The following is a 13773-nucleotide window of genomic DNA, read 5'->3' as shown; positions in this document are numbered from 1 at the left end:
GTAAATTAAATTGTAAACATATCCCTTATGTTTGACACAGCTGAGACAAACGTCACAAAGCTATAGACAAAAATTTGCATCGATCGATCCCTTTAATAATTTCCAAATTGTGACAGAAGAAGGTGTTGGGAAAATGCTTTCACACACACATGGTGAAATTCAGAAACCAATCTCATTGGTGGATCAAAAATATATTGTATATTTACCTTGTGAAGAGATGTGGTGATGAGGAAAAATATGGAAAATGGAAGAAAAGGACACTCTGCCTTCTCCCTTGACTCTTTTTAAATTCTTGTGTACAACTAGTTAAAGCATATAATCCATCCATCCATCCTCCTTGAGTCATGGGTGGACTTTGACCACTACTTTTCTAACCAGCTCCCTTCCCTTTTTCCCTTGCCTGGCTGCTTCTCTCTCTCTCTCTCTCTCTCTCTCTCTCTCTCTCTCTTGCTTACTAGTACTACTACTTTTCAAGTTGTCCTCCTTCCTACTTTTCAAGTTCTCACTAACCAGAAACAAATATTTCCCTCTCTCAGCAGGTGCCCACCTCTCTTCTTGTTTAATCAGTTTCTGCGCTCACCAGTATGAATGATTACTTTTAATATTCTTCATATCCCTACTTTTCAAATCTCTCTCATCTCTCTGCCAGCTTCTTTCATAGTTAAAGGTACCAACCCCACATCACCTTCTGTACATACATACTATTGCCATTCTGATTCTGATCACAGATCCTTAATTGCCCCATAGAGATATATAAGTTTCCAAAGCTACCACCTTTCTAGTCAAGACCTTTCTCATTCTTTCTAGATCATCATGGTGTTCTGCATATTATTCAAAATGAAATAAGGAGGACAAATGTTGGGTAGGGCCAGAGACTCATAGCCAGCTAGTCTTCTGAAATGACATAAAGGTCGGTTGTTGCAGTGTAGCTAGGGAGATCCAGAGGGATTGGATCTCCTATAGCCTGCAGCAACAATTTTATCAAACACTTTGTACATGGACACTGCCTTCCAGCTCGATGAAGGCTCTCGCGCCAGTTTTCTTAGACTCATCATGCAGTCTTTTGGCTGCTTCTACATCTGCTTATGGTCCTATATGCCCCCTCCTTCTAAGTATGCATCATCAAAACCTCTCTCTCTCCCTCTCCCTCTCCCTCTCGCTCTCTCTCTCCCTCTTTATAAATGCGGCCACTATAGCTCATACATATTTTATATATATGCATGCAGCTGCTTATTCTTTCTTGATGGTGTCTATGATGAAGAAAATCAACCAAGCTCTTCTTCTGGGAATCAGGCTCGGAGGCTTTTTGATGAGTATCGGCAATCAATATTCAATGTCGTCGAAAATGAGTAAGACAGACAGACAGTACTAGAACTACTTTGTAATTAAATTTTGCTAGCTAGATATAGCAAGTCCAATTAAACCAGCTAGATTAGCTTCCAATGTGTATATATATTGCTCTCATAAGTTTTTTTTTCTGCATGTATGTATATGATCAGATGTGTTCCAGGATTCGCTTTCAGGAATAGTCTTCCGAATCTCGAATTGCAAGAAATTGAACTACAAAGACTGGCATCAAGCGGTGTACAGAGGCGATTTTATCAGGTAAAATTACTATTGTTGATGATAAATATAATTCAAAAAGAGAATAAGTTTACACTTACATTTTACATGCTAATACTTGATTCCTTATCTGTTTGTAACAGGAAGCAAGGATTAAGGTATTTTTCTTGTTGATTCACAATTTTGGTTTAATTTTCTGATTCATGAGCCATAGTTTTATAATATATAAATGCAGATGTTCCTTTCTCTTAATTAGCAATTTTCCCTAAAAATTACAGACTGCAGTTTTCATGGGGTGCAAGAGTGGAGAGATTGAGCTTGGCCTCTCAAATGTGCCTCAAGTAAGAAAACCACAAACAATTCTCACCCTGCAAATCAATAAACTAAGCTTGTATGCTAATAAACTAATCCAATTGTTTTTGTTTAATTTGCAGATAAACATAAAAAGGGAAATGATGAGAAACTGGTTGCCAGAAGCTTTCTCCAGACAATTATCACCACATACAGCAGTTGCCAACAGGCCAAATAATCCTGATCAGCAAAACCCACTTTCATCCTCCTCCTCATCTTTTAGATCACTGTCCACCATGGACAGCCCTGAATATTCCTCCCTCCTCTTCAACATTCCAACCACCACCACTACTTCTTCTCACATTAATATCCCAGATGTCTTTACACAACCAGCTCCTAATCCATTGCAACCTATTAATATTGTTACTTCATTAGAACCAATGCCACCCTTAAATATCATTAGTAGTTCCATTACTAGTCCTCATCAACAAGCCTTGCGAGCATTTTCTCGAATACGAAACACCCAATTCCCTGCCCCTGAGATTGAAGATGCCGCGATGACAAGAGCCATCCTTGCAGTTCTATCTTCTTCTTCTCCTTCTTCTTCTTCTTCACATCAGCCACCCCCACAAACTAATGTTCCACCTTCTTCTTCTACTGCTCACTTTCTCACTCCAAATACAAGTGCTTTCAAGACTTACAACTCCTCACCTTTAGCCCCAAGAACGCAGACGAGCGCTAATGTACGCAAGCAAATCATGCTCAAGAGATCCATTTCCTTCTTGAGAAGTTTGAATCTAATGAGACTTCGCGAAGGTATCCAAGCTACTCGCCCCACTAGCAGTCAGCTTCATCACATGATATCGGAGCGTAAAAGGCGTGAGAAGCTCAACGAAAGCTTTCATACATTGAAATCACTGCTTCCTCCGGGAACCAAGGTATGTGTGCATACACTTTTTTGTTTGAACGCATATTAGGCGAGTTTAAGGCTTAGGGTTTAGCTCTCGGGTTTTAAGTATTAATGATTAGGCTTTTATTATAAATGTAGAAAGACAAAGCATCGGTGCTTACAACTGCAAGGGAGTACTTGACTAGTTTGAGAGCTCAAGTTGCTGAGCTTAGTAAAAGAAACCAACAGTTGGAGGCAAGGCTTCCTCCAGCTGCCAAAGAAGCTTATAATGAAGAAGCAGCAGCTGCAGCAGGCTCCTCAAATGAAAGAGTTAGTGTTACGCTTACACGAGTAGTATCCGAATCAACCCCAGATCAAGATCAGCAAATTTTTGACTTGCAAGTGGTTCTAAGATCAGTAGAATGCTGCACTGAAGATATGGTGATTCGAATATTGGAATTCTTGAAGCAGGTTAACAATGTAAGCTTGATGTCCATGGAAGCCAATACTTGGATGTCAGGATCTGATTCTAACGTCAACCGCGTAATCTTGAGATTAAGAGTTGATCAGGTATGTAATTAATACAACTACGTACTTATTGATTTTTTTTAATTTCTCAATTTCATACAACTATATTGTTCCCTTCTACTGAAGCATGTGTGAAGGTAATTGACCTAGCAATCCCCATAGTATTAAAGTTTTAATATATATATCAGCCAAAAACGAGGACCTAACAAAAACTTTAGGGTTCCTAAACCCCCTCCCCAAATCGCTTGTACTAAAAATTTATAAATAGAAATCTTTAGGGTTTGTGTTAACTTTCATAACCAATAATTAATAATATTCAAATTTTAAGTTGTCTTTTGGTTGTTAACTTGTTATATATATATATATAGGAAATTAGAAAGCAACTGAGTAAATATTAATTATTTCTTTTGTTGTTTATAACTTTATAGGGGACCGAATGGGACGAGGCTGCCTTCCAGGAAGCAGTGAGAAGGGTGGTTGCTGACTTGGCATTGAATAATTGCCGCAATCAATGACTTCTCTCTACACGTTCCAATATACACAGCTAGGACTAGACTAGTCAAGATTTTGATATATGCATGCATGGATGGATGCCCCTTCTACTTTTGGCCATGGATGCCTTTAAATTTTGACCCTATCACATCCGTCAATCTCCACCGTTAGATTAGACGACCGAACACATCATCACCGTCCATTCCATTCATATTTTGTGCCTCATTTGTACAATTTTAATAGCCGCTTCTTTGCAAAGCATCTACTGATATAGTAGTTATAGAGCAATTGCTTTTTCAGAAAAGTTTCTAGGTTCTAGGTTCTAGGTTCGAGTCGTGAGAAAAGTAACCAATAAAATAGAATAGTATAATGTATAGAAATTATTGTATTATTTAGTTTAAACATCTATTAGTTATATAAAGATTTATGGCATGGGAGTCGCTATGAATGGCTTTGTTGGGACATCCATCCACCAAGCCAAGTTGGGGTGAGTCAAGCCCACCAAATAAAAGTCCTTGTTTTATCTTCTTCCTTTGTTGGGGGTCTTATGTGGGTTCTTACGTCAATTTTGTTTCTTGTACGAAATGATGTGTTGCCCAAATTGACTGCAAATAGGAAGAAACCATGAAAGTAACCGCCACGAACGAACTAGCTCCAACAATTGTTTAAAGATTTGATCGATACAAAGTTAGAAAGAACAACACATCTTGGTCCGACATCAAAAATTCACTTTCTCAATGTTTTCTCCAAAACCATAATAACATATGCCACGTCATGCTGGGTGTTTGAGGTTGATGTTGAGATTGCGGTTAGGTTCATGTATCGCATATTATTAATATTAATCTAGCCTAGAAATTAATAATAAAATCCCATTTGTCTTTGGTCTTTTTGGTGGGCAACAATATTATCTATCTTGAAATTTCAAGGCCAGTCAATCACTTTTCTTCACAGGAATCAGTAAAGCCCTTCGAGACGGCGGTTTTGACTCTTCTTTATATGTATATAAGCATATGAACCTTTCTAGGGTTGAAGTGCTCTACCTAATGTGGAAAATTAAAATTTGAGGTCACAAGTTGGTCAAATTCATTCATCTAAAATATTCTGGGCCAGGGCTCTAGCTGCCCATTTTGTATATTTCCTGTACCACTGGCACTTGGAAGTTGGAAGTTGGAAGCTTTCCTTTCCAAGATTCTGGATAGTGTCGGCAATTTGGGAGGGATCGGATCGGAATCATGTCCACTAACATCTGCTTGACTTGTATTCTCTATATGTCACCTCAATTAAATATAATGATGACTGTTAGTTTGGCATTACTGTGTTGTGAAAATAATCACTGTCAAATTTGCTGTGAGAGAAATAAACTGTAAGAGAAAGCAGTTTGGCATTTAATAAACTTTTTGTTAAAAGTGTTTGTATCGATTCCCGCATAATCAGAGAATGATTGCCGCATAATCATTAAACTCAGCACCTCTTCGAAACTGATTCATGCATAATCAGAAAATGAAAGCACCTCATTATCTGATTTCCCTTATAGCTTTCTCTCACAGCAATTTTTAACAATAAATGATTTTCTCATAATTTACCAAACGGGCGTAGCTTCCCAAAATTTTTAAAAAATCACTCATCACCCCAAATAAGCAATGCCAAACGGGCACTAAAAGTTCAACACAACACTATACCAAAAATAAAAATAAACATGCAAAACAGAGTAAATGTTTTCTATTTGTTGATGGTATTTCTTATTGGATCATCTGATGGGTAAATGTTATGCTACCTATAGGGTGTATGATAAGCCTCCGTACGTCTTCGTCATCAGCTCAACAATATATTAAATTTCTTTTGGTAAACAAAATTGATATATAACATTGACAACGCTGACATACAAAATGTAGCTCAACATGTAATAACAAGCTAGGGTGAACCTGGAAATTTGAAAACCGACCCCTGCATCCTCCCAAAATTGCCCCCTTCGAACCCGCAAAATTTCACTACACCCATAGTGATTACTGATTAACAAATAATATTAATTTACAAGGAGAGCAAGTGATTCTGAACGGCTTCCTCGACAGTTCCAACTTTCCAGCTGATGCGCTGGAGATAGCCCCGTAGAGCATTGAAGCCCGCAGGAAAAACAAGTAAAACTAAAACTCTGCAGTTTGAGGCCATCTGAACACTTACGTTCCGACTGCCGTAACTGCATCTTCATCAGTAGAATCAGGTGAAACAATTTCCTCCATAGGTTCTGTTCCTGCTTCATTGTCTGTCACAACATCTACTAGCTTCTCCCTAAGCTTTTTTGTAAGTTCTTCCATAGCAGTGTTATTCTCGGCCAAAAACCTTTTCAGAGCATCCTTGCCATGGAAATTTTGACCATTTAAATTATAATGTGAGCCAGACTTTGTGACGAATTTGTTTTTCACTCCCAAATCTATGATCTCTGATTCGCGACATATACCCTTACCAAACTCCAGCTCTATAAGAACAGTTCTGAATGGAGGAGCAAGTTTGTTCTTCACTATCTTCACTTGAACTTGACTTCCTAAAGTCTGCATAGCAAATTAATTTCTTTCAAAAGTATGCATAACCATAGCATCTAATCCTCCAATCCAAAAGGGCACAAAAACAAAAAAGAACGGATAACAATGTAAGCCATATTACTAAGATTCAGGTTATTTTTCAGGGTCTCATTAAATGGTATTCAAGACCAATTCAAAGTTCTAATTAATGGGTAATGGCTACCAGGGAAACTACTTCTTTCCACTAATAAAGTTCTAATTCATCGGCACGATAGACAGATGGTTTGGTACCTACCTCTTCACCCTTCTTGATAAGCCCTATTCTCCTAATATTAAGTCGCACTGAAGCATAAAACTTCAAAGCATTGCCGCCACAAGGAACTTCAGTTGGCCCACCAAATCCTCCAAAAGTAGAAATCTTCGACCTCACCTGAAGATAAACACAATCAATTGCAGAAGTCTGACCTTTGAACAAATATCCACATCTTTCAATGAGATGGAGAATATCAGATTACTATTTCAACATTACAAAAGCCACCAAATTCAGAAAGTAGTTCAGGATAGACTATGTACAAAAACTTAAACCATACAAGTCAAAGTGAAACTGTACAACAGAAAATGATAAAGTTTGTAAATTGTATTAAAATTGTATCAGATATAAAAATGAATCACACTAATACCTGATTTGTAAAGATTAATATTGTCTGCGATAGAGACAAAGAGTGACTCAATTTGCGAAGCGCCTGGCTCATTAATCTAGCCTGCATAGCCATATGAGCATCACCCATCTCACCGTCAAGTTCACCTTTAGGCACAAGGGCAGCCACCTGTCATCATGTGAAAACCATTCATCCACCCAGACAAGCTACCGTGCAATGTAAAAGACAAAAAAATCTGGCTGTAAAAGTAAAATCTATAAAAGCCTCTTGAGATGATATGATGGGGAAAACATTCAATGAGAACCAAAACCAAAGAGGTTTTGTACGAACACATGAAGCATGCTTAATTTTCAATGGAAAAGTCAACATGGATAGTTTACCATGACAATATAATGTTACTGAAAAGCACCTTACTTACACTGTCAACAACTACAACATCAACTGAACCACTCCGGATTAGAGTGTCTACAAGACTGAGGGCTTGCTCACCGCAATCAGGTTGCGAGAGAAGCAGATTCTCAGTGTTTACCCCAATAGCCTGAGCCAGTGAAGGATCAAGGGCATGCTCAGCATCAACAAAAACACAGTACCCTGCATAAAGTTGCATAAAAAAAGGAACTCAATATCATAACAGCAGCCAAAAGAAAACACTTTAGCATCAACAGGGTAACTCAAGATCATGAACAAATCTAAATTTTACAACTACACCAGCATTAGAGCTTAATTGATATTTAGGTATCTCCTATATGGATAAATATAAATTTTTTACAGGATACAACTGTTCTAACTCCAAGAAACTCAGGAGATGATTGGGAAACACAATTTAGATGTGTGTGTGGTAGTGCCGTGTTCACATAGAATAAACAACTGAAAGAAAGAACGAAAAAGAAAGAGTATTTTTCACATACAATAGCCATACCATGTTCTATATAGGATGTGCAAAATGTTAATGTACCACTAAATTATAGTAACAAATTCCATAGTCTAACCTCCTTGCTTCTGTGCTTGGGCTATTACATGTAGAGCAAGAGTAGTTTTCCCAGAAGCCTCAGGACCAAATATCTCTACAACACGTCCCTACAGAAGTTCAATGAATGAAAATCACAAGCAGCTAATACATATTCAAAAGTGATGTATAAGGTCAAATCTGTGCATCTAGCAGCCTATGCACAAAAACAGTCATGTGTGATCAAGACAACAAATGACCAGTTATAATGACCCTAAACATTCAACTGATTATGTTTTGCATAATACCTTCGGAAATCCACCAGTTCCCAGTGCTAAATCCAGAGCAAAAGAACCCGTGGATACCACGGGGACCTGTCGAGGAGAGGCGGACCGACCAAGCCACATTATAGATCCCTTTCCAAATGAGGATGTAATCTGATCCAGGGCTTGCTGCAGGGCTAAATCTTTCTTGGACATATTCTCTTCATTGGAGTCACTTCCATCTGACTTAGGTTTCTTTCTGCCTTCAGAGACCAATTCACGTTTTTATAAATCATAAGGCGCACAAACAGTGTCTCAGAAAAATAAACAAATAACAAAAACTAACATTTCCTAAACAAAGTTATTGAAGAAATCAAAAAACGAAAGAAAACTTGAAGCAATCACCTTTAGAAGAAAAATTGCAAAGCTGAGTAGATGGCCCCAATATTCCTCTCCGATGCACCTGCAAAACAAAAAAAAAAAATTAGATGCACGAAGCTCTAAAGGAATAACTCTGTTTTAACTTTCTGTATCCGAATAAATAAACCATTTGCGATTCAGACACTGTTTTCCCAACTTTCTCAGCGACCAAACAGACAACTAAAAATGCACAAAATGAAGAAATGGCAAACCTGTGGTGGGAATAGAAAACGTTTCATAGAAAGAGCGTTTCGGAGAAGCCTTGCCATACGCAACAACCTCCGAGTTTCCAAGCCTCCACAGCCCAGCTTCTCCAGAATCAAATAAGAGAAGAGCAAAGCAAGGCAAAACCTAGCCGAAAAATCAATTTAGAAAAATATGCTAGGCCATGCATATACGAAGGGGCAGAGGGAAAGAGAGAGGGAGAGGGAGAGTCTGGGTTTTAGGGTTTTGGGTTTGTTTTCCCTCCTTTTTGAATGCTGAGTGTCGCAGAGTGAAGAGCTGACTGTTTGGGCTTTCGACCTTTCGTTCTATTAATTTAGGATTGGGAATTTACACGTCGGATATTACGAGGGAGATGAGAGCCCGCGTATTGTAAATAAGAGTCCAATTTTCCTGTTACCAAATTCCATGTGCCCCTGTTTTCTTCTTAGTTTTGTGACATGTGGCACACAACTTAACACTAATTTAACTTTGTTAACTCTCTTCATCCCTTTATTTAAAAGTAATAATTAAAATACATGTTTGACAAAAAAAATTGAAGTTAAAAAAAATCCCAACACCCACCCATCGAACTTCAACAGCCACCCAGCACACGACCACCACCCAACCCTAACGACGGCAACCCCTATCCTCCACAACCCAACCTCAGCGGCGGCAACTATGTTAATTGTTATTTGTATTAAAGAATATTAGAATATTAAAATAATTTTATTCACAAGCATAATCCATTCATCTTCTCCGCCACCCACCATGCGGTGCCAACAGATATAGATCCAAATTTGCCTTCAATTATTGTGGTCTCTTTATTTCAACAAGCACACCCTCCTTTTCTCCTATCTCTCCCTTCGCACTGCCACACCAGATCTAGAATCCACAAGTCTGCCTCGAAGACGCCATCAAGCTTCATCGCGAGCTCAACACTCTTGCGGCTACTCCATCGCGACCTTGACTTTTCCCATGATTGCTTCCTCCAAGGAAGAACAATCCATAAGGTTGATGGAGGATCTAAGTCAAACGACATAAATATGTTCTATTAGGCCGGAAATTTGGTGAGAAATAGGGGGAAAGGGACGCTTCGTCGTTGGGGTTGGATGGTCATCGTGTGCTGGGAACTTTTTTTTTACTTCAGTTTCTTTTGTCAAACATGTATTTTAATATATTGTAATTATTATTTTTACATAAAGGGATGAAGATAGTTAGCATAGTGCAACATGTCACAAAACTAAGGAGGAAACAGGGGCACCGGAGATTTGGTAACAAGAAAATTGGACTATGTAAATAAATACGATGGGCTTTTTCCTACAATCTCACCCTATTAATAACAAATTATTATCATATATATATATATATTATGAGTTATTTATACTAACACCTTTGAGGTTTCTTGTATTTTACAAAAAAACCCCTCATGTCTAAAAAATTACATGAACACCTCCTGAGGTTTCAGAGACTATTTGTAGGAGTTGAAAAGACTAAATTAGATACGTTATATGATACGTGTTCTTTATTTCCATTAAAATGTCATTGCATTAAACTTGTAGATTGCAGGCCAGCCACTACACAATCAGGCTAAAAAGCCACGTCTTATAATTTACCAACTCAAGAAAAAAGGCTCCATACAAAAAACCTCAAGATAAAAGGAAAAAATCAATTGAGATAAAAGAACCAAAAAAAATTACACATACCATTAATAGGGTACTAAAAACGTTGTCCATCAAATACCAATAAATAAATCACAATGCCATCCAAACCATCTTTTTTATCACATCCCCTCTAGACCAACTTAAGGTAAAAATAAAAAGAGAAACACTCCGACTATCACTCATCATACAGAGGTAAAAATATATTGATCATACAAAAATGACCAGCCACCATTTTCTATCAAAACAGTCTGAAGGTCCAATGAGAACGCTCAGCTACTCAACCCGCCTTTCGGAAACAATCATATTCTACTGCTGTTTGCATTCTGGAGGCCGCTCGCCCTGCTGACCGTCTGCAAGTTGTGCTCTTCCACTCTTCTACATTACATAAAACGAGTGATCAGGACACGCAAACGAAAAGTTAATTTTAGACAAAATAAGTTGAAGATGTTGGACCAATAAACAAATTTAAGGCAAGCCAGTATTTTCAATATTTGTTTCCTTTTGGAGGGGTCACTGTAAATCTGGCGAAAATATATGACAAAAAGGAAATACCTTGTGAGCAGCTGATGTCTGCAACAGAATTCCGTAAATTTGACAGAAAAACAAGCATCATTTCAGATTTTGAAATAATTAAAAAAGAAGATGAAATAGTTCATCCTAATTTGAAAAATACTACACCTTCTTTTTGGTTTTGCCTTCATCTTCATCTTCATCATCTTCATCATCATCTTCGTCCTCGTCTTCATCCTCATCATCCTCATCATCATCTTCATCTTCAACGTCATCGTCTTCATCATCTTCCAAGTCTCCAAAATCATCTCCTTGGATAGCCTCTCCCGTAAACCATGAAACAGCATGGGGGATGATCTTATCTCGAATGGTAGACCTACAAAATAACGATGCCAATAACAGAAGAAAAAAATTAAACAAAGTACTCAATTACAAAATTCCCAAAACATCTAGCAGTAGCAGAGTTCAGAAATCTGTCAATGGATAGAAGAAAGTATGAACTCACCCAATGTCATAATCCTGTTCCATCTGGTTTTGTAGTTCCTCAGCCTGTTGATAAAAAGGGAACGAATAAGACACCACAAACGGCCAAAAGTCTTTAAAGGAAACAAAAAGTAAAGAAGACCGTCTCTTACAGCATCTTCTTCAATATCTTCGTCGTCCTCAGGAACTTGAGGTGGACTAAAAAAGTTGAAGAAGCTTTCGCAATTCTCAGTTCTAGTGATTGGCTTAGCATTCTTAGATCCCTTCTTAGGCTTCTTCTTAAGGAGCTTCTGTGTCAAACATTTTCCCGGATACCATTCAATCTCCGTCCTACAAAGCATCAAGTAACAGTCAAATGTAAAATAAAGTAAAACTGAAATGCACCTGACTTCTTGGTAACAGAAGTACGAAATAAGGAACTAAACTATTTAGCATAAAGGCAATGTAGGAACCAAACTTACCCTATTGCTTTCTCAAGAATGGGTTCATCTTCATCTATCATGTGATATATCTTTGTCAAGACAGAGTTCTTAAAGAAGGGGTTGGTGTCAAAGTAGAACTCAAGTTTGAACCCCTTAGGATTATCTATCCTAAACCACTTGATGTCCCTAAGATATTTAAGGGCCCCTTCATCACGCTCAGTAATCTGATATCACAGGATAAGACGAAACAGTTTATTTGACAAACAGCAACATAAACTTCATAAATGAGAAACATTATGCACAAATGACTACCTCCTCAGCTAGAACTTCATTGTTTTTCATTGCATTGAGCCAGAAATCAGGCACTCCTTTCTCTGTAAAAATGCAAAAGCAAAGTCAAGAAACTAACAAGTTTCGCACATTAAATAAAAGCTAATATTGGTCTTGCAAAACTATCAAGATTGTACCTTCGGCAGCGTTATCCTCTTGACTTGCTGCTTCAGTAGTAGCTCCTTCAGCTTCAACAACACCATTTACGATCTCGTATCTCTGTCAAGTGATCAGTACAATTTATTTTAAAACCAAGGGCATGCAAAGAAATGAAAATAAGCAAACAGCATTCATAATGCAATAAAAAAAGCAACGCAGCAAGGACGAGCACACACTAATACAGGCCAGGGGTGCCATTGCTACCTTGCTTAGGTAGACTAGTGGCAAGCCACTAAACCACCTAGCCTTATGTGCTATGAAAAGGAAACAAAGAACATCTCACAGATGAACTCTTCATGTTTCATGATATAAGACATATGCCAGTGCAGTATGTAAAACATACCTTGCTATACAAAGGCTGGTACAATTTCTGATACTTGGCCTCCAGGGCTGCTCTCTCCTCGAAAAACTTTGCTTCTAATTCATCATGTTGAGTCTGCAAGTTGAGAACGGCTCAGCAAGTTTCACACGTCTAAATAATATGCACACCTTTTTTCATTTTTCGTCAAATAATACTAAGAGAGCGATCAACAAGTTCCATTCAACAAATACCACCACATGATGACAAATTGACTCCAATCATTTTGTCAATTACAACGAATATTTTGCAAAATTCTAAGAGAACCCCCAACTCAAACTCAAAACGTAAATTATAAACCAGAAACCCATCATATCAATCAGAAGTCAGAATTATTGTTACCAAATAAACTTATAAATGAAATAAGAGTGTAATATAATCAATCAATGAACCAAAAGACAAACAAACAAATATCAGCCAATCAAAGACTTAGACCAGCAAAGTACAGCACCAAACTACATGCTTCAGAGCGAGAGAGAATCATGCCTGTATTTCTCTAAGAACATCAACACGCTTTCTGACTACAGGAGAGAGACTCTCGAGGATATCAGAGTGCTGCCCGGCCAAACTCTGTATCTTATTCTGCGAAGACACAAAAAACCCAAACCCTATCAGCCAAACAAAGACTTAAACCCCAAAAACAATTTACTCAAATAAAAAACAAATATCGATACATAAAATTGAAAATTTAACGAGTCTATTGATGACTGGGGATAAAGCACTGACCTTAAGAGCGTTAACGAGGCCTGCTCGATCCTCTTCGTTCAGAGCTACAGAGACAAAAATGAAAAGCAGTATAAGATCACCACATCAGATTACCAAGCATGAGAAACAAAGAGAAAGAGATAGAGAAAGAGTACCACCAGCGGCGAGATCAGACATGTTGATGCTATCCTTGTCGTTGCTCATTGTGATTGCAGAGGGAGAGAGGGGGAGATAGAAGAAGGCGGCAAAGCTAAAACCCTAGAACCGGTGTGAGGGGAGGCAAAGTGTAAAGAGAGCTTTCAAAACGCGGTCTCCGTTTAATCCTTTGCTCCCTCTTTTTAAACCCTAACACACCTCCTCTCTCTCTCTCTCTC

The 13773-nt window shown here is 38.1% G+C and overlaps 3 protein-coding genes across 8 annotated transcripts; 1 reads left to right on the top strand and 2 right to left on the bottom strand.

Annotated features, from left to right (window-relative positions):
- Window positions 1-460: 460 nt before the first annotated feature.
- LOC110749208 (basic helix-loop-helix (bHLH) DNA-binding family protein) lies at window positions 461-4195 on the top strand. 2 transcript variants are annotated; one of them, XM_021949262.2, is made up of 8 exons: window positions 463-1112; window positions 1227-1349; window positions 1500-1605; window positions 1707-1721; window positions 1842-1904; window positions 1998-2792; window positions 2903-3313; window positions 3700-4195. In XM_021949262.2, exons 1-8 carry the CDS (start codon window positions 997-999, stop codon window positions 3784-3786), a joined length of 1716 nt encoding a protein of 571 aa, XP_021804954.1. In that variant the 5' UTR covers window positions 463-996; the 3' UTR covers window positions 3787-4195. The 2 variants fall into 2 exon arrangements, with proteins under 2 accessions (XP_021804955.1, XP_021804954.1); XM_021949263.2 differs by lacking the exon at window positions 1707-1721 and having other exon boundaries at window positions 461-1112.
- A 1394-nt stretch (window positions 4196-5589) lies between these two features.
- RECA2 (recA DNA recombination family protein) lies at window positions 5590-9893 on the bottom strand. 2 transcript variants are annotated; one of them, XM_021949359.2, is made up of 8 exons: window positions 8780-9893; window positions 8553-8610; window positions 8193-8410; window positions 7928-8015; window positions 7348-7529; window positions 6960-7106; window positions 6575-6709; window positions 5590-6309 (listed from the first exon to the last, which is right to left on the bottom strand). In XM_021949359.2, the coding sequence occupies exons 1-8, from the start codon at window positions 8834-8836 to the stop codon at window positions 5938-5940; spliced, it is 1257 nt and encodes a 418-aa protein (XP_021805051.2). In that variant the 5' UTR covers window positions 8837-9893; the 3' UTR covers window positions 5590-5937. The 2 variants fall into 2 exon arrangements, with proteins under 2 accessions (XP_021805051.2, XP_021805052.2); XM_021949360.2 differs by having other exon boundaries at window positions 7357-7529; window positions 8780-9890.
- Window positions 9894-10446: 553 nt separating this feature from the next.
- On the bottom strand, window positions 10447-13773 carry NAP1;3 (nucleosome assembly protein 1;3). Of its 4 annotated transcripts, none has more exons than XM_021949237.2 (12): window positions 13555-13772; window positions 13421-13464; window positions 13181-13276; window positions 12680-12772; window positions 12315-12396; window positions 12160-12221; window positions 11887-12071; window positions 11578-11755; window positions 11448-11491; window positions 11111-11318; window positions 10985-11002; window positions 10447-10807 (listed from the first exon to the last, which is right to left on the bottom strand). In XM_021949237.2, exons 1-12 carry the CDS (start codon window positions 13601-13603, stop codon window positions 10739-10741), a joined length of 1128 nt encoding a protein of 375 aa, XP_021804929.2. In that variant the 5' UTR covers window positions 13604-13772; the 3' UTR covers window positions 10447-10738. The 4 variants fall into 4 exon arrangements, with proteins under 4 accessions (XP_021804929.2, XP_088100494.1, XP_021804930.2 ...); XM_088244368.1 differs by having other exon boundaries at window positions 13558-13772; XM_021949238.2 differs by lacking the exon at window positions 10985-11002 and having other exon boundaries at window positions 13555-13773.

Source organism: Prunus avium, chromosome 7 (assembly GCF_965620075.1).
Source record: "Prunus avium chromosome 7, drPruAviu1.hap1.1, whole genome shotgun sequence".
NCBI classification, from domain to species: domain Eukaryota; kingdom Viridiplantae; phylum Streptophyta; class Magnoliopsida; order Rosales; family Rosaceae; genus Prunus; species Prunus avium.
Note: the sequence above shows the minus strand (reverse complement) of the source record. Positions and strands in the feature narration are given on the sequence as shown.

Excerpts from the sequence above, each read along its gene's own strand:
- LOC110749208 (XM_021949262.2), top strand. The coding sequence starts at position 997 with ATGGACACTGCCTTCCAGCTCGATGAAGGCTCTCGCGCCAGTTTTCTT. Across the intron at positions 1,113-1,226 it reads TATATGCCCCCTCCTTCTAA|CTGCTTATTCTTTCTTGATG; the intron begins GTATGCATCATC and ends ATATGCATGCAG. Across the intron at positions 1,350-1,499 it reads TTCAATGTCGTCGAAAATGA|ATGTGTTCCAGGATTCGCTT; the intron begins GTAAGACAGACA and ends GTATATGATCAG.
- RECA2 (XM_021949359.2), bottom strand. The coding sequence starts at position 8,836 with ATGGCAAGGCTTCTCCGAAACGCTCTTTCTATGAAACGTTTTCTATTC. Across the intron at positions 7,530-7,927 it reads CCAAGCACAGAAGCAAGGAG|GGTACTGTGTTTTTGTTGAT; the intron begins GTTAGACTATGG and ends AACTTTATGCAG. Across the intron at positions 7,107-7,347 it reads TTGTTGACAGTGTAAGTAAG|GTGGCTGCCCTTGTGCCTAA; the intron begins GTGCTTTTCAGT and ends ACATGATGACAG.